The following is a 25,498-nucleotide window of genomic DNA, read 5'->3' on the forward strand; positions in this document are numbered from 1 at the left end:
AGCTCCGCGAGATTCTGTGGTGTTCTACCAAAGACCGGGAATATGCATGTCACGCTGTAATTTAGAGTGTGAGCATAGCTGAAAAAATGTGCGTGAATTTCAACATGTAGTGCGCAAGAGCGCATGGCCATTTGAGTTGATTTTACGGTTGCTTGAGTAGAAAATCTACTCAAGCTGCAGCAAATCTACTTGAGAAGCAGCCCTCTGACCACAACCTCTTGTCACCGCCCATGTTAGAGAATGGCGCTATTGGATGCGAATGCTCGCTCGTGTTTCCGGAGCCTCGCGGGGGAAAATTCAGCCACATAGTACAAATTCCGCCACACAGTGATTGGTGAAATTTGGCGGGAACTCTGCATTACAAGTGCAATGCGCGGAGTCGCCAAATTCTGCCAATTTTACGTGCAGAATGAAACATTCTACCCTCTCCTAATGTTATCTTAGGTTCAGATGGCTTAGAAATAAATCACTCAATGATTGACATTATAATATCATTAGCAGTCATGGTCCATAAGTATATCATCCATGAAAGGTCTAAGCTCTTTGTTAGTTGTTTCAACTATGCTTCCACATTTGCAGTGTTAATAGGACCGCATTGTTGTCTAATGTATCCTGATGGAAACTTAAAACCAGTTTTTAATCATTTTGACCCAATTACATTCAGATACCATAGTAAGAATTTGTTTGGGTGAAGTTAAACAGTTTCTACAAAATCACCTACTACTAGAATGCATAAGAATGCATTTTGGCACTTTTATTATTCTGCCTTTTCACTATAGATATTTGAGATAAACTGGATGTAGTGATATCATTTGCATCCAGCCATGGGGATAAGAAGACACAGTATTCAATGTATGTGGGTGACATAGTTATTCTTCACCTAACACTGATAGAGTTACAGTTTTCCTTGATTAAACTACACTAATGTAACCAGGAACAGTGGGGCCGGTAAGTTTAGGAGGAAAGGGGCAGACACACATGCACACATACACTCACACACTCACATCCATGCATTGATACGCACGCACACACACACAAACACATCCATTCGCAACACTCATTACCAAACATTCAGACATACACGCAAGCACGAAACATTAATAAAAAAAAATACACACACATATATGCAGGTCTGCATCGGAAGTCCCAGGAGGTTTGGGACTGCTGCCCGCTGCCTTCCCTCATTGGCTGACCTAAGGTCAGTCCCAACGTCATCACAGAGTGGGATGGGGTCAGTGAGACTGCTGACCCCACCCACTCTGTGATGAAGTGTCACTGATTGACACTTGATCCTGGGCGATTCAGGGCTTAAAAGTGAAGTGCCCACTTGCGAGGCAACCAGTAATGCTACCCCCGTCATTGAGTGGAGGGCCTCAGGGACCTTTGCTTAGCTGAGGAGATCATGCCCGCAGGAGCTGTGACTTCCTCAGCCCAGCAAAGTTCAGCGCATGCAACCAGGAGCCAGCGCATTTAGCGCATATCTGGCTCTGGCTGCCTGACCTGAAAAAGAACAGTGCCTGTCAGGCTGATCTTTGTTCAGCCTGACAGGCACTGTGAGTGAGGAGCAAATGGTGGGGGGTTGTGGCCCCTCAGCCCAATTGACTGGCCACGGCTGATCAGGAAAATAAAGTGACCAAAATAAAATATTGGCACTGAGATTTCAATTCTCAAAATGTAATTGGCAAGAGGATGATAAAAAACTCGGTACAACTATTGTGTAATAACGTAACATCAAGATTGAGATGGAAGCCGGAGTTGTCAGATCAAAGATGTCCTTTCCTACCTTCGATATCCTAAAATTATTTAGAAATTTCTCTGCTCCAGGTATTTAATTGATCTTGAAAGTCTGTTTAGCTAAAGCCAGATGTACTAAGATATAGGTCGAAAAAGAAGTCGCAAGTTGCATGCTGACTTTTTGCATCCTGAGTCTGGTTTTACATAGTGACCTATGTACTATAAAAAAATGTCAGTTGGAGGGTCCCCCCTAGGACTGGCTGCAGAAACAGGGATGGTGGCATACAATGAGCAGCAGACCACCATTCCTGTGTTTGCCTGTCTAAACAGGCAACTTTTTTTCTTTTAGAGCAGTCATGTTCTTTAAAGGACATGGTGTTGTTTTTAAAAATGAATAGAGTGTGAGAAAATACAGGGGGCAAAGGCCATTATTGTGTATGGTGCAATAACAACAATATATACGTTAAATAAGCACTATGCCGTTCTCCTATACAGCTCTCTTTGTACCATCTTTGACTTAAGGGAGGGACATCGCAAGCTCAGATTACTCTGGAGTTTAGCTTAACTAGAACCTCTTTGTTGGATGATAAAGCAATAATGAGCGACTACTCTGCAGTTGGGAATGAAAATATTTTGTGTGAACTAATATGGTTACAAATACCGTTACTTCTAAGTAATCCTTAGATTCAATATTGTAATTCTTGTGAAGCAAAGTATGGTATTAACACAGATAAATAATGTGTTTAATAGGTGTTCATTAAAAAACAGACAGTACTGGACGCTACAAAAAAGTATTCATTTGGAGAAGATGTTCCTACTCTAGCAAATACGAATGTGCAACATACTTTTAATATAACACACTGATTCATCCCCACATTCATTGGATACTCTGCCATTTGAAATCAGTCAGCCTTTTGTTCAGTTCGCATTAATGCTGCTCTTGTTACACAAATGTAGGGGATCATGGGAAAATCCCCAAAAGAGGGCCATGTCTTGTGAAGAGGATTTAGCAAACGTGTGGTGCATCTGTCTAACTTTAGAAGACGTTCATTAACCCCTTGGGTGCGGCCGCGATTCTGCGCCTGTGCGGCCGTTTTGAAGAGTGGGCGGGTTCATGGCGGCCCCCAGCCGTCATCAGCACACGAGCACTGTGATGCATGACGGACGGGGGCCGTCATCAGCACACAAGGGGTTAAAGCAAATTTAAAACTATTAGTAAATAATTGTTACATAAGAATAAGAAAGAATGATTTTTGAATGTTATATGCAAAGAGGTAACAATCAGATGTGTGCATAGGTCGCCGGATGTACTCACTCCTCTAAAATGGTATTGGGTTCCAATAACTATGCCTAATCAAAAAGGTTAGATAATCTAGCAGTTTCAACATTTTTAATAATTGTGTTTTATTTGAAAGAAAGCATTTTTGGTACCTATGTAGGCTACAACCCTAGTGGAATTTTCCTTTTATTTAAGTTTATGGATATTTGTGTGTGAATTTGTTTTGGTTTTAACTAACAGAATAAATATATTAGTACTACAAACACAACCACTATTAGTCATTGTAATTTTACTATAAATCCAAATCAATCTACATCACTATTTGTAAACATATTTTATGGCATGTTCCCTGACAACGTAATGCTTGTGATAGTGAAAGGCACTAATTGACTTCTCTTGTCTTCCTTAGACCAAGGTCGCGGTCCAGGGACAGCACTGAAGAGAATGAACCCATCCAGGAGCGGTTCTTCAGACCTCATTTCTTGCAGGCTCCCGGAGACCTCATTGTCCAGGAAGGAAAACTCTGCAGGATGGACTGCAAGGTGGGTATAACATTACTCAGCTTCTCTTGCAGTAAGAGGACACATCTATGCAGGAATACGATTTTTATTAACCTTTGTGCTTTTATGACTGTAATAGTCGCAATAAAGTTATTATGAATGACATTGTAGAAATAATTTTAAAAATGGAAAACAGTGTAGCAATCCGTACTAGGGAACACATCTGATTTAAAAGAGAAGCGACAAGAGGGAGGGCAGACTACAAACTCTAAAGTAATGTTATTCTATCACCTACTAAAAAAAATCACATTTCAAAAGAATTAGACAACAGAACATCTAAAATGAATTGAGTCTCAAATTAGGAATGAGTCAGAAAGAGTCAGAAAGTTAATAGCAAAGGAGTTCTCTTGGGGCTGGTGATGACTTAATGTTTTGCTTCTATGGCTGAAACATTGCTTGAAGGCAACGATGACCAAATTCCAGTGGCACTGTGGTCGAATGAACGCAGTTTCCAGTAAATTCAACAGAATGTCAGGTATTTTGTGTCTTTAGACTATTACTGTTAATGAAGGTCAACTGCAAAGACTAGAAAATTGGCTAGAAAGGAAGGACGGAGGCAGAATCATGCTTTTCTTACTCTTGGAGCAGGAACAGTCCTCTGAAGAAATTCGAAGATGAGCTTATTTGATTTTATTTGAACTACCACTCCTTTGAGTATCAAAGATTATTCATTTTGGCTGATTGGAAGTTTGTAAAGGTTTGCCGAGGCCTGTTTCCATTGAAGAAGAGGACACACACAAAGATGAATGGTTTATCAAGATACCCTCTTGATTTTAATTATTTGGCGGGGACTCTAATTAATGTTAATTGCTCTCATACACAGTTTTAGTTTAGCTTTTTAAGGGGTAATTTCCAGTTTAGCTGATAACACAGGGGTGATTGTAGCTTTGAAAACTCACATTTATGCAATGGTGGAAAGGAGGAATAGGGTGTTTGAGTGCCTAGAAAACATGCTGATGCCCCTTGACTAACAGACACTAGCCGGCAGATAGGTGCCACTCCACCCACATCGGTGGATATTTTCCCAAACAGGACCACACCCTACGATGGATCCCACACATCATAGGTGAGGATTTGACCTCAGATCACACCCACCAGCCACATATTTTGATTAGAGTCCAGACAAGTTCACCTTAGTGGATCCCAGACAGAGTTATCAATGAGAGTGTATGTCCAGGAGAGGTCAGTTCCAGTTCTCGGGAACCTCACAGAGGGCACGTGTCACAAAGTTATTGGCGCAAGTGAGTGCAAATAAAATGTGGAAAGTCAGGCATTTATGAGGGCAAAATCCCATTACTGAGTCACAGCATCTGGAATAGTGGGATTTTGCTTTCGTATATGTGATTTCCTCACATGGAATTTCTGCTACTATGGTGGAATTACAATGTGACAAAATTTGTTCACAGGATGAGTTTTGTCGAGGTTGCGGGGTTTATCTGCCAAAGATTATGAGCGCTTAAAACGTACAAGTTTTTAATTATTTGCAGATGTTTTGAAGATAGTTTCCTATCCAGAAACTCTTGAGATGAAGTTCTGTAAAGGGCAGGAGTATATCTATTTTCAGGATGAGAACGGGGTGGAAACATAACCATTATTCATGTGGGTGCAGGAAAAACTGCTTTCTGCTGGAAAAATGTTTTATCAAAGGAGAAGCAAAAATAAGTTACACAGTGAAAATCCACTGTGTGTTAATATTTATGTAAGAAAATGTATGTTGCTCTAACAGGTCGCCTAGCAGCCATGTCAAAGCAATGTGGGAATAGGAATAATCGAGATAACACACTCTTAAATCAATGAAGAATAACAGAGCAAGATGAACCAGTTTAGCTATGGGGACCACTTTAACAACATGCCAAAAGATTCATTCTTCCCGGGGAGTCAAAAAGAATGGAAGAGCTTAAATTAGTCTAGGAGCCTGATTGTTTGATAAGGGTGGCAGTCCTGTGAACACAGAAGTGATAAATGAATAAACAAATGAAAAATATGGATACATGACAGATATTCAATAAAGCACAGTCTTACCCCACTAGGGAACTCTGGCAACCTAGCAGGCCAGTAGGATAGATTTGCATCATAGTACGTCAGGAAATTTGTGAATATCGCAGCTTCCCAGGAGTACTACTGGAATTATTTAGGATCTCCTAAAAATTCAGTAATGTTCTCATAACATAGGTATAGGCATGGCCACTGGAATGATGTGATTCATTGGCTGCAGCGGTTCCCGCATAATTATGGATTTGCCGCATTTCTAACTTTCCCATTATCTGCTGCAAAATGTGCAAAGTCGAACTCTTTCTTGCAATGCTGTCACTCATGTTTTTGTCATACACTGAACGTCCGGCTGCAGTCAATCTGGGTCCTGTGTTCACTGCAACAGTTTTTGTTGTTCGTTCCTGCAATCTTGCTACTGTTAATTGTTGTAGAGCCTACTGCTGCTATTCACATGCCTATTTGACAGTGAACCTTAGAAGCCTCAGGCTGAGGCATTGCTGTACCTAAACAAAGACATTCTCTATATACAGTGTGAAAGGGGCAGGAGACAGAGGGGGCTTTCCAAAACAAAATGTCAATTAAAGCATTTCTGTCTTTCCTTCTCTCAATCCTTTCTTTCTCTACCTCTCTTGTGTTCTCCTCTCCTGCATTCATTTAAACCTCCCTCGCACTCTGCGTTCTTACCTACCTCTCTCTTGCCTTCGTTTTGCGCGCCATACTTTTTTACGCATATGCTCTATTACTTACTTCCAACTTCCTACTATCGTCTTTTCCTTTTTCCCTGTCCACAATCTATGCCCAATGCAAGGATTTCATTTGGACCACTCACTCTAAATGGTATCACATTTTCTGCATGTACATGTAATATAAAATCCCTAGCTGATGGCAGCCACTACATCCACTGAGTACTTCTTGCCCTCATACATTGCTTCTTCCCTCTCCACACACTTACACACCAATCCCTCTTCTGCAAAACTCCCTTGAACTCTTTCATCTTCCTTCCTCTTCTTCAGCACATGCTTAATTCATATTCCCCTCTGTTGCCTCCACTTCACTATCTCTCACACTTTCATTTGTTTACCCTATGGCTCTCCAGCTTTTAACATCCTGTTCTCTCTCTCACTATATCACTTTTCTTGAGCTCACCACAAACATATATATGCCCCACTCTCATCTTGACTATGATCTCTCTATTTTATCACAGCTTCCTTTCACACATGGTCTGGCCTCAACCTCTCCTCACAACCTTCTCTCTAAAATCCTCTTGTGTCCCACGTTCTCTGTTCACCAATCCATTCTCACTCAAACACCCACACCCTTCTCTCACATACACACTTCACCCACTACACTCACATAGAGCTTTCCATCGCACCCCAGTGCTCCTTTCCCTTGCAAATCTCTCCTTATCTTCTCATATACCCTCTTGCTTTCTCGCCTCTCACGCACCTTAACGTCCTTTACACTCAACCATCTCTTGTTCATGTCCCTCGCTTTGGCACCTTTTGTTTCTTCCACATACTTTCACGTTTTCACTTACAGAGACCCAAACATGCTGAAGATTAATGTGTTTTTAAACTCCGGCACAAATGTTGAATTATCATTTTTCGAATTTCGTCTGGTGATAACAAAGTTCTAGTCCACAGTTAGGCAATATCAACATAGATTATCTGCTGATGATGTGTGAAGAGAAAATTCTGTGGAGGGTTTTTGACTTCAATTAATACAATGAGGATTTCAAAATGAAACCTGGACTTTTGGTTGTGAAACAGAAACAAAAGAAAGGCTTTGGGGCATTTCCAAATTCCTGGGCATTGTTCTGGTTCTCTGGTTTTCCATGTATTGAGAAGTAGCAGTGGCCTACTAATTCAGTATTATCTGGAGCAGTCTTGCCAGCACCTATGCAACTTAGCTCATGTCAGATACACAAGTGGCCTCATTGGAAATGTTTTGAATGTGTGCGTACTGTGCAATTCATACCTCAGTGTAGCACCTGTTCAAAATGTTATGGATAAAGGCTGCCACTAAATCAATAAATGGAAGACAGTAATCAGAAACCAAAGAAAGTGCATGATGTACAAAGCATTTTAGTGGTCGCAAATGCTCCCGAGTCGGAGTTCGCAACTGTAAAAATGCTTTTTGCAATGTACTAAACCGATTTAGGAGTCAGGAGTCTGTAACTTTTTACGACTTTGAAAATTGGTTTAGAATTTGATTTGGAAGGGGTGTGTTGTGGTAGTCCTTCCCAAATAGTGATTCCTATCAATATGTGTCAATGGTTATGATTGAAATAGCTGTCATAAATTATTGAATAGTTACCAGCCCCTAAGTTGGAGTGGTAGCCCATTTGCAAACGTCCCTTTTAGGAATGGTAAAAAAGGCTTGTTGGGGAGGTCGCAGTGGTGTAAATGACCACTGTCTGCTGCCAAGCAAACTATTAAAAGCTCTTTATTTTTTTATTGCAGCCCCTTTTCCTTTAAGAAAAACGGCTGCATAAAACAAAATGTTATTTAAAGAATGATTAGAGGTATTGTGGACTTTGGCTTCAGAATTTGTTTTCCGTAAGCTTCTGAAAACCGGCCTATTTTCTTCTGGTTAATCTACCCTTCAGGCATTCTTTACCTGTTCTTTTCTTGTTTGTGTACAGTACCTGCAGTTCTTAATGTTGGGACACTCCTCGGACTAGCTGCGTGCTTTACCAAATATTAAACATCTGCATTCCACAGCAGGCCACCAATCGTAGTGAGTCACAATTTGCAACTTACCTCATAAATATTAATCAGGTAGGTCAGATTAGGACTATGGATGATTCGGAATTTTGTGAAGCAATTTATTAGTACGTAGGTCTGACCACAAAATCCCATACTGTTTGCAAAAATACTGGTCGCAGTTAGCAGCCAATATTTTTCCGCTAGAGTTTCAAGCACCTGGCACTAAATTCCTGAGCTTGAACGTGGTTTAAAAATACCTGAACTCCTTAATAAAGCTTCCTATGTGTCCATCGTGCAGAAGGTCGGGCACCATGCTGAAGCTGTATATAGATGTTTCTTTTCCTGAAAATCCAGTTGCCAACCATTTCATTTTGTTTCCAGCAGTCCTATTGTATCTGGATTTCTAACAGAGGCTGAGCTATAGACGGTCTATATTTTGTTCACAGTTGGAGCCCCTTGTGCATTTTCTTTACTTAGTGCAAGACTAACTTTGCATTCTGCTTTCACTCATCAATGCAGGCTACCTTTTGGTTGTATCAATAATTCTATGGTAATTCTCACTCTTTGCCTCGGTGGCCATTAGCTGTTATATATTGGTTACTTGTGCCTTGGTGCCATTTAAACTGTTTGTCTGTGGTCAGCCTCTGGTTTCTGGGGCAGGAACTTTTACTTTTATTTGTACAATCACTGGTCCCTTACTGTTTTAGCTGCCTATTGACATGTTTCTGGTGGGCTTGCTGTGGCTTTTAATTTCTGGAGAGTTGTATCTAAATGGAGCTTGAGGTATAGTTCTGTGGTCAACTCCTGCCTTGGATTTCGTGGGAGGGTAGACTGATTTTAAAGGAGCCTCTGCTTCCTCTAGGTCATGTTGGCCTAGATTTACTAATACTTTACATTTGGTTTGCATCACTAAAGTGATGCAAATCCAGCTCAAAATGTTGTGGTGTGATTTCCTTTCCAACACAAATCATTATAGCTCTAAGCATACCATGAGTGTTACATGGACGTTCCCAAGCAACCATCTATGGATTGGGATGTAAATCTTTATTGTAGATAGGAATTTGCATCAAAATATTACACCTCCTCAAGGTAGGTATAACAGTGGAGCAACTTTGAAATCTCTCCACATTTATCCAAGTTTGAACGTGTGCTGCGCTGTACAGTTCACATACAAAGTGGGCTAAGTATTAAAGCATACGTTTTGCATTTGAAGGGGCCCCCTTCTAGTACATAGCCTACGCTTGATAGCAGCCGCGGCCCGTGGAGGGAGTTCTGGTGGGGCGTGCTAAAAACCGGAATATGGATAATTGGAGGTAAGTAAACAATTTAATTAATAAAACAAATTTCGTATTGCGCGCTGCATCGCAAAATGCAGCGCAAAATGCGTTCACAATTTAGATGTCAAAAGGTCTCTCGTGTACTACATTGATAGGACAAGGTCCTTTTGTAAGCTGTTTGCAACTTTTAGCAATCAACAAAAAGTTCAGTCTATCTTAAAAGCAGGAATTGCTAGATGAATAATCAGACATATTCAAACCTGCTATCTTAAAGCCAATAGAGCTCTTCCTCTACTCCCCAGGACACACTCCACACTAAAAAAAGGCTCACGTCCAATGGCTTTCCTAAGGAACATCCCATTAATTAATATTAGTAAATGAGCTACTTTTACACACATTTACCAAACACTAATGTGTGGATATTTTTGCTCTAGTTGTCCAAATGGTCCGAAGGACCCTATTTCAAACATCTGCTCTGTCCACATGCTAGCCACTGCCTAAACAAAGGGACTGCTTTACAGTCTATGCAGAGGATGTGTATCTACAGCAACACATGCTATGAACAGAAAAATGTTACATACCCATCTGTTCTTAGCATGTAGTGCTCTAAATTGAAATGCACCCACCGTCCACTCTTGACGCATGTGACTCTGCCTGCAGGTATTTCTTTCTTTGCTTCTATACTTATTTAGTAGTGCACATGAACATCATCTTCTTCTACCATCCTTCCCACTCTCCCCCACTGGACTAAAAACTATGTAAAATGGAGTTGATGGCCATGCGCAGTGCACACAAAAGGTGTCACCATATATACCTCATGACTCAAGAAATTCTTCAAAGAAAAATAAGTTGCAAACAGCCCAACACTAGATGGCAGGAGTATGTCGAGCATGAGATTCTACAGCACTCTACACTACGAATAGATGTTTACAGGATAAATAACTTTTCCTTTATTGTATTTTTATAGTTTAATATTGCGTGAAATGGGACACAATGAGGGTCCTGAGGTCATTTGTATCTCTATAGGGGCAGGGCAAGGCTTCCCTACATTATCCGGTACAAAATTCCTGTATGACTGTGACTGGACATATCATTGTGAAAATCTTCAAGAAGCCACACCCCTCAGGCAAATAGGGAAACTCCCTTCTCAATTAAAGGAGGTGTTCTGAAAATACACGTGATCCCTTTATAATCCCAAAATACTAAAACGGGCAGAAACATATCCAAACGTCTGTTGTGCCCTAATATTCAGACCGGAGAAAAAGGCGAACCACTGGGTTAGGAGAAGGAATATAAGGGGACTAAACACTGCTGTTAAGTATCCTGTAGATGGCACCCCTGGAGCCGGAGAATGAGTGTCTTTGCAGCTAGAACCCCAGCTTGTAGCAACCCTCAGCACCTATACAGCTAATCCTGTTCTGTCCTTATGGGCTCATTACTCCCTGCCCGGCGTCCAAGTTACTTCTAACGTGTGCCCAGCAGCTACATGTTCAAGTGCATTTCCTTAAAATTGCAAAGAGGGTCTCAGAATACCACAACATATATACCTGTCAGACATATGCAGGTTTGTTATGACATTGATTCTGCTGCTCTCTACAGCTGCACACAAGCATTTTGAGTACATGAAGGTGGAGCCCTACCTGGAATGGAATGCAGATCCAGTCTCTGTTTTTTGATTAGCTAATACTTCAGAGACAAAGGAACATTTGTGCAAAAAAGCTAGTTTTATTTTGCTGGCATATTTTCCCTGGGAAGAAGAATCGAAGGTTTTTGCAGTTTACAAACAGGAAATCGTTTTTTAAAAGGTGTAAATAAGGGCCCCTGTAGCAGGAAACTGTATCCTTTCAGGTTATTTTATTCTGGTTTTATGTGGGAGTGAGGAATTATACTAAGAAATGGAAAACCCCAGTGGTGAAGGGCGTAGAGATTAAGATGAGCTTATGATATTTACATAAACAAATAGTTTTCATAGCATGAGGTGTGGTCACAGCTAGAAACAAATAGAGCTGTTGTAAGTCACAGATGCTGCCGGGTGACCACCTTGGCCTCCGAAGTACTCGTCTTAGAATGCCTCCTGTGGGGTCTGGCACGTGGGTGTTTTACACAGATGCTCATGTGTTTTCACTGCATGTAACCTGTAGGTTCTGAGGATTAACACCAAACTGGTTTGGGGCAGGCTGCACACATGCAGCTGTATACAAGGACGCTTTGCCATGTCTTGGCCCTGACTCTGGCCTCTAGGCTGTGCCTACTCTGGTAGGTGCCCAAAGCTAAACATGGACGTAGTGTCCTTAGCCCTGCTGTGTTCTTGTTGTTGTGCCTCAAAAGGTAGTACAGGAAGTGATACAGAGACGTTCTTTAACCATTAGGGATGAAGATGCAGTGAGGTTTGTGGGCCCAATAATATTTCAGGGTTCCAGCGATGCTGTAGACTACACCATGCACTAGTTTCATTTGCATTTCCAACATGAACACACAACTAATATGATATGCCATTAGACATATTCTACCACTATGTATCTTAATAGTATAGGCACAGACTGATGGAAATTCCACTTTGTGGTTAGCCTATTTCTGCTCACTCCCACTCTCGGAAGATAAATAGACGGAGGCACAGTGGCATCAGAGCTTTGCCTGGGATCCCACTAGGTGGGCGAAGGGAGGTACAGATTTGAACCTTGGTCCACAGATGACATTTCAGCTACCACACCACATCTCTTTATGGGATCCCAAGCATCTTCTCCCATTTTGCCGTAGCTTACATGTAACAGTGAGGCGAATGGTACCAATTGTAACGCATCAATATTAGAGATACCACATTGCCAGTGGAATTAATGCAGCGCATATAGGTCGATAACACAGGTTTTCCGTCTAGAACAGGGCCGTTTTCTAGTGACTGCTAGTAGTATGAATACTATAATACATTACATATACTTTTCGGTTTTCATACAAATCAGAGCTCCCACCAAGTGGATCTAAAAAAATTCTAATGGGATATATTATAATCCCCTCATTATATCACCTCCTAATTCACTGTCATCAACAGGATAAGCATAAAATGTATGAAAGGATCTTTTGAACCTTAATGGCAACTCGAGTGACTCGAGTGCACGATTGCAAGCTATGCCAGCTTACTTAACTAACCACTCAATACAAGCCAGAGAGGTTTGCTAAGGCCGCAGAGATATACTACACATTCCTGGTCTCTGGAGGACTCTAGCATTGCCTACCCTGCAGGTCCTGAATGGTGAAATACTCTGAACACTGACATTCTATCATGTTAGTGATAAGAAGTATGAATATAAGGCAATGGACCTTGGCAAATCTCTTAACTATATGTCTCATCATGGGAATATTAATAAGGAGGCCTGCAAGCAGTGCATTGGGAAGGTGTATGTGATTCCCCTCACTTCTTCTCTACACCTTTTAGCTCCCCCATAGAATCCCAGAGTGGACAACCTTCTACTTCTAGCATAGGAAATCGTATTGAGAACATAAAATAAAAAGTACAAACACAATAAAGGGACCTGCAAAGTTAATCAGAGCTGCCTGCTTATCACAAACTAAAAAAGCATATCTGTTTTTTCACACCGCTTCGTCCTTCACGCTGCTAAGTACTGCTCCCCACAACCTGATAAACACACCTTGGTGGTCATTGTGCACAACTAAAAATAATTCCCACCTAGGCTCAAAACCAAAAACACCATCTTTCTAACCACACACTCTACACAGTGTAGTGGTGCTGTCTTTTCGTGTAAGCGATTGAGTGCCACACACAGGGATAATAAGCACTCTAGAAATGCAACTATACAATACATTGGGTAATAGTAACAAGAGGTAGAAACCAGAGAAGTGTGGTGTGAAGCACTATAATAGAAATAATTATTAGTATGTATATAGTGGTACTTCTATAGAAAGAACCTAATGGGGAGTAACGGAACACCAACACCATATATAACAAGCGTAACCCATACTGTAGTTGAATGCTTTTATTCCTTTTAGAAAGCAACAGAAAAGAATTTCAAACATTGGAAGGCACTAGGATGCCATTAACCGTTTGTGTCACGAACCAGCTTCTTAATTTCAAATACAAGAGGAAGGAAGTTTGCTTGCGTGCACGTTCTGGACAACACAAAAATATGGCTGTTATTTGCAGTTGTTGTCATTGACACGGATACAGGGCCTGGCTTTTGGTGGCAGAGCCTGTCAAGTGACAAATAAGCTTTGCCAAAGCCAATATGTCAGCCTTTTAGCCTTGTCAGTGCTTTTTGTTTCGTCATGGGTTTTGCAACACATTATTGCTGGGGAAACTGCTGGTCCCTCCTCAGTCAAAAAAAAAATGTGTCTAAAAGCTAAAATAATTTTTGGGTTACAAAAAATCTCCATTACCATAGTAGTACTCGACACTTAAGGGAACTTTTTTGTGTTTGGTTGTGCTTATAGTTAAAAGGTAAAACGCCATAACTCACTGTGAAGTTAGCCAGTGGGTGAAGTGGGCTGACAATTGCCCCATGATATACTGTTGTAGTGGGTGGAAGAAAACTGTGAAAGACTCTCTAACAGGCCTACGGATGAAGAGGATTGTCTGCAAGCTCCTATAATGAAGCATACCATACACATAATTTTAGTCAACTCAAAAGCTCTTGGATAATGCCACACCAAAAAAAGACTATACCTGCAATGTGCCTTATTAGCATGGCAGTCCTACAAGTTACTTTTACTTTCAGTAACTGGATCATGGCTTTAAATCTTCTTTTACTCTTTGGACCTTCAAAGAGATGTAGTCAGGCGGCGTCGAACCAGCACTTGCACAAACAAAAGATGTTTTATGTTCGTTTGAGGTTTCACAATGTCCTGAAAGTTGACGGCGAAGGAGAGAGATGCAGGCAGGCTCCTGCGAGTTTGTGCGCCTTGTGGTGTAAGTCTGATTCATCTTTCTGAGTGGGAATAGCTATAAAATATTGGAATCTCCTTCGTATTGAACGCAATTTTTAATTTGCTTTCAAAATACAGTATGTCGTTTTCACGGGTTCTCTAAAGTTTGTGAGGAAATATTCTCATGTTCCTCGTTTTACAGCTGCACCCTAACAAACGCGCCTCGTGCGTCGGCGCAGATGGAGAAAGTCAACATGGAAATTATATTTGTCATAACAAATTTCACACACGCTGCGGGCATGAAGGAATCGTCAAGTGTATCTCGCGCTGACAGTGTACTTCATAGTCTGAGCTTTCAACTACCCTGATAAACATTTACTGACTGCCTCGGGGGTCTTTTTCACACCTCTGTGGATTAACGGGCGTGTTCATGCTTGGAATCCGCACCACAGGGAAGCCCTCGTTTTTTGCAGTTTTCTATACCGCAATCTCAACCCGAAAGTATTGGAGCGTTTTACAACCCGAAAGTATTGGAGCGCTTTACATGAGCACCAGTTAAATTATAAAAGGACACATTCATTTTTTAGTAGGCACGGGGAGATTAAGGGGCATATTTACGTCTTCTGGCGCATCTCTGCAAATCAGCAGAGATGCGCCAGAACCGATGCGTCATGCAATTCCCTCCTTGCGCCACCACAGATGCGCCGCATTTACAATGCAGCGCACCATGGTGCAAGGAAGGGCAGATGCGTGACTCATCATGTGGTGTACGGGCGGCGCATTGCTGGAGTCGCGTCGCAAGCACGACGCAACTCCAGCAAAGCTCAGGGCCGCCCAATACTTAACATGCTGCGTCAGTTCTTACGCCTGCTTCAAGCAGGCGTAAGGAATTGACTTAGCAGCATCGCAGAAGTGCCTGCGTGAAATCTTGTAGATTTCACGCAGGCACTTTTGCGAGGCACACAGGCGCCGGAACGCCCACCCTGCGTGGCGCTGGGCTTTATAACGTGACGCATCTCCCTAGATGCGTCACGTTGTAAATGCCTCGCAGGGATGCGCCACGTTTACGCCGCTGTTGCGTGACGCAAAGCGGCGTAAACATGGCGCAAGGGGCTTGTAAATCTGCCCCATAGTGATTTGCCCAGAATCACAAGATGTTGAGCCGATGCCAAGGCTCAAACCTGGTTCCCTAGCTACAAAGTCGTAAGCTCTGGCCTTTAGGCCACGGCCTCTCTCTTAAAATGGCTGTGCCTGTAACCGTGAGAGCTTAAGTGTTTTGAGGTGATGGAGTCAACAAATCAACAGGGAGAGCGGTGGCAAGGCTGGCGTGGCTCTGAGAGCCCATACACAAGCCGAACCATGCAATATGCATCACGTAAAATATGGCAAAGTCGCCTCAAAACTCAAGCAAGTTTATTCTTTAACATGCAGAAAGTTTACCTTAATTCACAATATTTACCTGCAATGAGATGTACTTATTAAAAGTGATAATTTTTAAAAACTTTGAAACATCCCGCCCCAGCCTATCGTGGTGACAATGCCATCAGTTACCCAAGAAGTATTTAAGTCAGTTTTCATGAGCACCCTGTATGTTTCCCAGATTCTTAAAGATAGGACAACCTTATAGTATATTAAATTAAATACAATATGTTTTAAGTACAACTCCTATTCGGAACTCATGTATTTGAAGGTGCTTTCATATGTGATATTGTAGTGATAGGATAAACGTAAAATAAAATATTTGCCTAAGATTATTGCATTTGGTTAAGCAGGAAGCTAGAATTAATCCCAGGTTTTCTGGTTTTACTTTGTAAAAATCAGTCAATAAATGGGTATCTATATTCTCTCCTTTTTACCTCAAATTGTAATGTTTTGATTCTAACTCTTTGACCATGAGGGTAGAGCATGGGTGGCAGGTAGAAGCCACATGACATCTCAGCTCGGTTTGGGCCAGAGGTTCAAATAGGACCTCAAGCTGAGCAAGAGCCTGGCATCTACCTCGAGCTCTCAGTGACTCACCCACCTTTAGAAGTGTTCACACCGAGGCCAGTAATACACTGAGGATTTAAGACCTCCTCATTCATGCCTGAGAGTTGGGCAGCAGTAAACCTTGGTTATCTTGTATTGTTCCATGGAAGACGTTATGGTATGGATGTTACGGTAAGGCACTGTTGTCTCGTGAACTACGGCTTTCGGTTAACCAGCTTGAAAGTTAGGTCTGTGTGATAAGGACATATAGGGGATAGAAGAACCCTACATCCGAGCATTTAGATATTGTGAGTGTCACACTTAATTCCAAAAACTTTGGGCGTGCTTATCCCAAAAATGATAACTCTCAGAAAGACTAGGTGTATGCCTACACAATGCACTATACAATGTCCCTAAAACTACCCATTGTAAGTAATAGAAAATTATTCTTTTTATAACATTCCTGGCATATACCTGTATTCACGAGTGTGCTTTGAGGGGATATGGTGTAGAAAAATCTACATGAGAAGGGTTTGAAAATTTTGGAAATGTACATTTTTTTCCTTCACATGGAAACATGTATCCCTGTAAAGTCTTCACACCTACATTCGAAAATGGGACGCTTTTTTTTTTTAGCATTTTCACTTTTGAGGATTGTTTTTACAAGTTCCTTTATTAGTAGATAAGAGAACTGAGTGAAAGAAATTAACATTGGATGTGAACATCCATAAAGTTGTGTCTGTGATTACTCAAATCATTTGCATTACATTACTTGAACATCCCAAGACCCTCCCCTGGACACTCCCACGAGCAAACATCTAGACCCTACTAATGAAAAAGAGACATCTGCAGAAAAATCATTTCTGCAACACATGTTTAGACAAAATTGGCTGCCTTTTGATGTTGAATTTTTAAACATTCCCTTTACATAGAACACATTTAAAGAGGGAAAAAGCTTTGTGCATCGTGCCCTTAGTGTGCACCCATGTGAGATGACACTGTGGTTCTACTGATGCATAGTAAGATGGCAACTACCATGCACAGCTGCAGCATACAGCTATCTCAACTTGGTGTTCCATTCTTGTGCTGATGCTGCAGAAGACAGCAATGCCAATGATGGTAAACACCTCACCCACTCACTCATTCACTCACAGGTCAGCAAACATGAAATCCTCATTCTCTGAAGGTTAAACTTTTCTCGGGTGAACGACCTGCTGGTGACATAGTTCATGTTCTCATTGGTTTCATTTTGTAAATAATATCTGGAAGTTAGACGATTCTTGCTCGGAAACACTATATTTTGTGATTTAAATCTAGCTTGGACTGACTCATTCCTATTTTATTCCGATGCCAAAGTCAATACTAAAAATTAAGATCATATAGTGCGGTCTACTAGACACCATCCTATAGTATGATACCTAAATGCCATCCATCAGTGCGGCAAGGCCATACTAACGACTAAATGCATGCTATATACGAACGTATAAAACTGCAGAACATAATGCAGCTATGCATACCTATGTGCATCTGCAAGGAATTTCAGCAATCCAAAAACACATTGCAGGAAATGACACATGGGTCTGTTCACAGATAGCTGGGAGTTGGGTGCATACAGTAAAGGGCGCATTTTAGAAGCCAACTGTTTGTGTGGAGCTGGTGTAAAGCTCAACCTGAGCAAACTGGAATACAGTTCAAAGGATAAAAAAGTCATGTTGATGACGGAAATTGATTACTGTGTCCATCTCTTCCATTGCTGAACACTAAGGGCCAGATGTAGGTAGGCATTTACCGGTCGGTATTTACCGCATCGGTAAATACCGATTGTTTCCGAATCGGTAAATGCACATCTGTATTTACCTACATCTCGGTACTTTTATTTTACCACTTCTTAAATACCGAGTCGGTATGATGCGGTATTTAAGAGGTGGTAAAATAAAATTTACCTACATCTGGCCCTAAATCTTGAGCGCTGCGTTCTTGCTGTTGGACCTGTGTCTTCATGACCCCCCATTCTTTGTATTTCAGGTCAGTGGACTGCCAACTCCTGATTTAAGCTGGCAGCTGAATGGAAGGCCAGTCCGCCCTGACAGCTCCCACAAAATGCTGGTGCGCGAGAACGGCGTCCACTCATTGATAATAGAGCCGGTGACGGGCCGAGATGCTGGCATCTACACCTGTGTAGCCACCAACCGCGCTGGCCAAAACTCGTTTAGCCTGGAGCTGATTGTTGCCGGTAAGTCACCTTACACAATGCTGTGGGGAAATTGAGAAGTTGTAGAGCCTAAACAGGTTGATTCTTGAGAGGTTAAGCCAAGAAGAGGCTCTTGGAGCGCCCTTGGGCAGGACAACCAGCTGAACATGAGAGCACAGTCTTACACTGCCGGCTCAAAGCAACGCACTGTTACAACTCGAAAAGTAGAGCTAGAGAAGCAACTTTACTACTTTATGAAGGTCTGTTGAAGTTACATGTAGATGTTTATATTTAAAACTGAAAAGGTTCAAAGACGAGATAGTAAAGCTAAATAAAGGAACAGAAGGTTGGAGTCATGATGAAAGGATTAAGTAGTGAGGAAAGTAGTGCTTTCACTTGGAAAAAGGAGACCTAGATGAAAAATGATGAGCATGACGAGGTGGATATGTGGGAGTTGGATTTAGTACAGAGTCTGTCCAACCCCAAAACAATATAGAAAGCAAGTAGGGCTGGAAGGGAAAATATGTGTACAACCGCGGTCCGTGCAGGTAACAGCGGTGGGGCTGTGGGGTCGGGTAAGGGGGGATTTGGATGCACGATGCAGAGGGAAAATTAAATAAATAATTAATTTTCCCTCAGCATCGTCGCTTGATATTACCCTTTAGCTAGCCCCTCCACCCCACCGCTCTTACCTGCACGGACCATGGTTGCATGTATACACTGTCAGGGAAAACAATTTTATGGTGCAGACAGATCCAATGTGGAATAACCTCCCAGGAGAGGAAGGGATTGCAGCTTCAGAGCCTATTTTTTTAAAGGCCTGTGGCCAGTTCACATACATTTTGCACTTGTGCAATTCTGCGCCAATTGTTCTTTTGCCTCAATTGTGTTTGTAGCATAATATGGAATAAAAAATTTTGGGGGGGGCAATATCCATTCGATTTCATAATAAGAAACAGAGCAAACTGATATTCATCTAACCTAGTTTCACCTTACATATTTTAAACGTTAAGAAAATGTGTTTGAGATATTCATTATTATGTAAGCTCAGCAAAGAAGTAGAAAATTAATCTTGTTGTGTAGTTTTAAAATGGTGGAAAACCTTTTTGCAATGCATACTAGGGCAGACAATGCTAATTAATAGTTAGAGAAAAAAATCTAAATTTAAATAGGAAAGAAAACCATAGAAAGTACATTTTGCCGTTTGCCTTTGCATTTCTGCCTGGTGTCAGCAGAAGCAGCAGGCAGAACTGTCTCTGCCAGGTGGTAGGGAGGCAAAAAGTGAATGGTGTCTCTTGGGACAGCCCCAGGTGCTGGTGGGTCGAGGGGAAGATCTGTCAGTGCCCCCTACATACACTACTCAAGATCAGACCAGAAAAGTCTGATCTAGTGAAGGTGATGTGCGCCCTGTCACTGCCGGGAATCTAAGGGTGATTCTGCATTAATTGCCGGTGCAACACCAACTGTACAGGAAAGATGGGTATCACACGCAGATCAGGGACTGGCCTGGATCTTCAGCACCATGGCACAGCAAGGGTGAGGACTGAGGAGTTGTTGCTGGTGAGCAGGTACCCAATGATCTTTATGCTGAGGGACGTCAGGTGCTACATAGAATATGTTTTACACACTTTCCTCAACTGAGTTGCAGCACTACACTTGGTAGTTATTCAGAAAATAGATACTGAAGCACATCAATGTCATAATCCAGTAAAGACCAACCTCAACCAGTTCATTCCTCCCCAACACGATAATTTCTAATGCAGAATCTAAGTGAACCCAAAAACATACACTTGTAAACAGAGAGGGGCAGTGTATAGTGCCCAGGTGCAAAAAAACGTCTCAGGTGGAGCCTTAGATTCTCTTGTGGCTTGATTCGAGAGCGACCCGGTACGGAGCACACAGGAAGAGGGACTGTTGCAGTGCAGCATTCCTGAGGTTCGCACCGGGAATGTTGAGTTGCATACAAGAATTGGTGCTTCCATGCTGATTTCCGTTATTCCCCATTTCAGTCAGCCATCTTGCCTGTTTTAAGTAGATTAAATGCTCAGGCGAGTACCGCTGTATTCATAAACCATATTTTGCCTGTAGATTCTGGATTAACGACAAACTTGTAATGGGGCCATAGGAGAGTGCAGCTCAACTTCAAACAACTCAGTCTTAATGAAATGTCTGATGGAAATGTATAAGAATATTATTGGCCCTTGCGGAGTGATGGTGGAAAGACTAACTCGCTAAGCAGTAGCTGGGCTGTGTGTACCTACCTCTGCAGTGGTCTTTCTTTGGTGGGACCTTCCACACCCCCGTGAGTGGACACTCCAGACACCCGGGCATCAGAAGGGAGCACGAGGTCTATTTATAGCCACCTGATTGATGTGCCCCCTCTGTACAGACTGCTGACAGCGCGGAAACAGACTCCCCTGCGGCGCGCGTCACCTCAGACCCGTTTTTGGCTAGACAGGCTCAGGAGGTGGTTGGGAGGCATGTCAGCCCGTCGGCTCCGTGTCTGTTTGCGGCGAGGGCTGACGAGCTCTCCATGTGTGCCGCGGTTTGTGTGGAGAGGGGCTCCATGGCGCGCGCCGCGCAGGGCTGCAGGCAGCGGAAGGCCCGCTCACGCCAGCGGCGCGCGCAGCACTTCCGTGCCTCGAGCCCCGGGTAAACTTGAGTGGGGGGAGCGATTAGTGCAAAGGCCGGCCTGCAATCAACAACCATTAACAAGATTTAATGCCAGCGAGGAAGCGAGATCTCTTCTGGGGAGAAAGATGACTAAATAAGGCCCGAAAGCACTCGGACTCCTCCCGTTTTGTGCATGCAGTGAGTGTTTAAACTGTGCAGAATTCGAGGATGTCAAGATCCTAAACCGAGCCGCCTACTTTCAAAAGTGCTACGGCGCAGCAAGGGGGCCAAAGAAGGCCTTTAGGAAAACAACGAACATGGGCCCGTTTTGAGTAGTAAAGTACAGCCATAATGTCGTTCAGTATGGCGCTCACCTTCTGCATTAATGATAGTTACACCCCTGTGATTGTAAGGCTGCACCTCCCAGTTGGAAGTGGCAGGAATGAGGCACTGAGGTACATATTCTACTGTTCAATGACCTTCCGGAGAAGATCGGCTTGTGAGAAAACATTTCATAATTATAATTCAGTTACAGTACTAACGGGGAGAGCCCTCTACATTTATAAATTCTAACTACTGTAGAGAGATGTTTTGCATTTGGGGTAATTCTGAATATTTTTTAGTAAAGTGTGGGCGTTAACAGTACTATTTTAAATGACAGGTTATAGGAAGTACAGATATGCTGCCTTTTATTGAATTCTGGAGAGTCCGCTAGTCACAGAATAGTGTTTTGAGTCTGTGAAGAGGCTGGCATCAACTTCTGGGAGATTTTGCTTTAGGAACCTAACTAAATGCAGACTGTTGGTACTGCAGAGCTGCCTTATTCACAGGTTGCTATGAAAAATATGTTACATCAGCAGAGGCTGCCCCTTCGCTGAGGTGGAGAAGCGTTGCCCCACTGCACCGCAGCAGGAAACATAAAATTATAATAACTTGCGTTATTATAATTTTATGTTTCCTTCTGCTGTGGCAGCTTTCTGCTACAGCAGCTTTCTAGGCAGGCGGGGCTGCTCCGAAGGCAGAAGAGCTGGGGAAGAGTGATTTGCCCACTCCTAAGTGCACATGACTATTTGGTTAGCCCTCGTCCGGCCCCCAAAGCAGTCATGCGCACTTCCCATATTCTCCATGCAGGCTGCATTACAGCCTGCATGGAGAACATGGCTCTGCAGCACTGTGATTGGCTATCGGGAGCCTGGGAAACAGGTGCTTCCTTCTGCTTCCTGTATCCTGCTGCAGGACTGGAGCAGGAAGAAGCGGATAGAGGAAAGGCGGCGGCCGGCCGACCATCACAGGTAAGCGGTTTAAAAAGAAGTTTCAGCCCCCTACCCGTCTGCCCACAACCCGAGTGGGTAGCAGGCGCTACTGTCCATCAGCATTATAGGTCCTATTGGTTGCCCTGGTGCTCATAGGATATCAGTGGGAGAGGGAGTGTGTGTGAAAATAGCCCATGTCTGGTTCTGGAGGATTTTTTTTATATTGACTCAAATAGAGATTAAAAAGGCAGTCAATTAAAATTAACAAAATGTTCTTGCAGTCTTCCATATTGGAAGTTTGTGTTTGAAATCCATAGTTATTCCGACTTTGCTAACAGTTGTTCACATGGAAGTGTAATGAAAAAATCCTACCTCATGGTGTTCAGATTTTAAATTACAATTTTGAAAATGGCCCTTTAAGAAAGTTTACAAAAAACAGAGCCCTGTACGTGCGCTCTTTTACTGTCGCACTGCTGAAAGCGGAAACAACTCCATCCAATATGTAATATTCAACCAGGTATTCCACAGTACTCTTTGTAGTCAATATATTCGTTTATGATCCTTGTTGCTGACTTTTGCATCATATTCTTCACCACATGTTTTTTCTACTTTTAGAGAAGTTGGCATTTTCTTGCCTTAGTCAGTTGGTGCATGTAGCCTGTGTCATATGTCTGGGTGTGGTTGCCATTTGGGCTTTGTGTGTTCTTCTAGACAACCACACACAATGGGGAGGTTGACTGTGACTGGATGGGCCATCAGTGGCAGGATGGAGGAAGGAGCTGGGTCCAGCCCCACTTACACTTGAATAGGCTGTTTCCTGTCTCCAAACAAAGGGCTGTATACCTGTGTAGTTTGTCTGGAGCCAGGGCCAGGATGGCAGGGCATCTGTGACCTTCAAGGGCATGCCTCTAGAAGCTTCTCTCCACTTCAGAGGCACAACTGGCTATGCATACTGACCCTCAGACATCACCACTTCAGTATAATTCTGGACCTGTGGATACTCTTCCAGGAAGAAGTACTGTTGTAGTGCTGAAAGAACGGCCACTCATCTGGATTGCTGCTCTGAAGAAATGTTGCCCTGATGTGCTGATATGATGCCTTCTTGCTTGGGTGAGAAGGTCTGGACCTGCATCTCTTGAACCCAGAACCCAGAGTGACTCCAAGGGCTAGTTGACTTGCCTCCTGATCTGAAACCTCGGGGACCCAACAGGCTTCCAACAACCTTGCTCCTGCACCTTGACTCTGTAGTCTGTGAGTATACCATGCTAAGTGGTGTCATCCCAGTACTGGACCCTTCGAAGTGGGCTTATGGTGCTCTGCCAGCCCCTTTGAAACCTACTGTACTGATGCATCTCCTCTGCTGCGCAGCAGAAACCCACGCAGAACTGATGCATTGCCCTGCTGGGAAGATTGGACCCATCGCAGAGACCTGTATCGTCTCCAAAGTCTCATCGTAACTACCACTGTGCAACGCATTCTCAGTGGAGGCCCTCATATCCCTCGTCAACGGCAGCCTCAAAGATGCCACCGGACTCCACATCGCAGCCTCACAGCTCCTCGAAACTGACATATCATCCCGACTGAGCCCTGCATCCTCGACGCCGGACTCTGCATCACAAGCCCCGTCGACAGGATCCTCGATGACGACACAGGCCTTTACATCGAAGCTTTGCAACATCTTGGAACCGACAGATCACTCGAAGCAGATTCTTGCAGTGCTCTGCAAACCACGATTTAAGGTACTTTGTTCAGCGGGCCTAATTGCATCTCTGAAGCCGGCCCACGCTCCATTGTGATTACCCTGAACTTGTGACTTTGTCCTTATCTGGCACGGCCAGATATCCACAGTGTGCCCTTTGTGCTCTTTTGGAGCTATTTTCACTAAAACCTTTAAAATTGCATCTCTCCAATTAAACTGAGTGGATTATTATCATTTTAGTTTTCTTTTATTTATTAAAGAAAGTTCTATATTTCTAACATGGTGTGGGATCCTCTTTGTTAATTAACTTGTTAATTTAGGGTTGGCTTGTGCCTCACCTTGACAAGGGTTGCGATTACTGCTTGACCAGGGCTCACACCCCAGTCAACCAACCTAATTTCTTACAACAGTACACTACGTTGGACAATATATTAAAGAAAAAGATGCTGCAAACCACCAAAATATCCTTTCAAGGCAGGACCAGGCCAATAAAACTGTTAAAAGCTTTAAAGCCTCAGTGGCCAATGAGATGATCTGCCCAAAAACAGAGCTAGTGGAGACAAGCTCTCGCCTTGAACAACTGCAACGGTGACTGCAACAACCATCCTACCCAATCCTTTTATGAAGAACTTAATTCATTCTTCGTTGATAAGATTAAAGTAATTAAATACAGCATCCCTCAAAGTCCACCCACTCTGGGAAAATACTCACTAGTGATAAGAATCCAAATTTCCTCTCTGAGCCACCTACTATCAGCAAGGTGCATCTCACGGACCTGGTGACAAAAGTGAAGGCGGGCACCCCTTCTGACACTTGCCCTGTGAAAGTGCTAAAACATGTTTTCTCTCTCTTCCTTGACCCTGCTCTGTCCCTACTCAATGATTCTCTAAGCTATGGTTTGGTTCCTAGCCCTTTCACGGTAGTGATAGAGGTTCCGCTATTAGAAAAAGCAGATGACAACCCATATATGTTGAAGAACTTTCACCCTGTCTCTCTGCTTCTCTGTTAATCGAAAGTTTTGGAAACATGTGTTGCTAGTTGTTTATGCTCTTTCCTCGAGGAAACCCACTTTCTTGATCCCCATCAAGCGGGTTTCCGGCCAGCCCATTCTACCGAAGCTGTGATCCTCTCAGTTGTGGATGATATGAGGGAAGAAGGTGATAAGGGCAACACTCAGGTGCTGGTGCTCCTTGACCTCTCTGCGACATTCGACATGGTCGATCATGAGCTTTTGATGGATCGTGTCAGAGCTGCAGGTCTACGGGGCACTACGCTTGTTTGGATTGTCTCCTTTTTTAAGGACCTTTCTCAGACAGTCTGCTTATCTCTTTTAGGCTCTGCCAAGGTCC

The 25,498-nt window shown here is 42.9% G+C and overlaps 1 protein-coding gene across 8 annotated transcripts in view; it reads left to right on the top strand.

Moving 5' to 3' along the window:
• PALLD (palladin, cytoskeletal associated protein) overlaps window positions 1–25,498 on the top strand; it is a 1,062,357-nt gene that overhangs the window by 1,019,674 nt on the left and 17,185 nt on the right. For all 8 annotated transcript variants that reach the window (XM_078677029.1, XM_078677030.1, XM_078677035.1 and 5 more), the window contains 2 exons: window positions 3,423–3,555; window positions 18,419–18,626. In XM_078677029.1, coding sequence (XP_078533155.1) covers window positions 3,423–3,555; window positions 18,419–18,626 — 341 coding nt within the window. The remainder of the gene's footprint in view (window positions 1–3,422; window positions 3,556–18,418; window positions 18,627–25,498) is intronic.

This window comes from Lissotriton helveticus, chromosome 2_1 (genome assembly GCF_964261635.1).
Source record: "Lissotriton helveticus chromosome 2_1, aLisHel1.1, whole genome shotgun sequence".
Classification (NCBI taxonomy): Eukaryota; Metazoa; Chordata; class Amphibia; order Caudata; family Salamandridae; genus Lissotriton; species Lissotriton helveticus.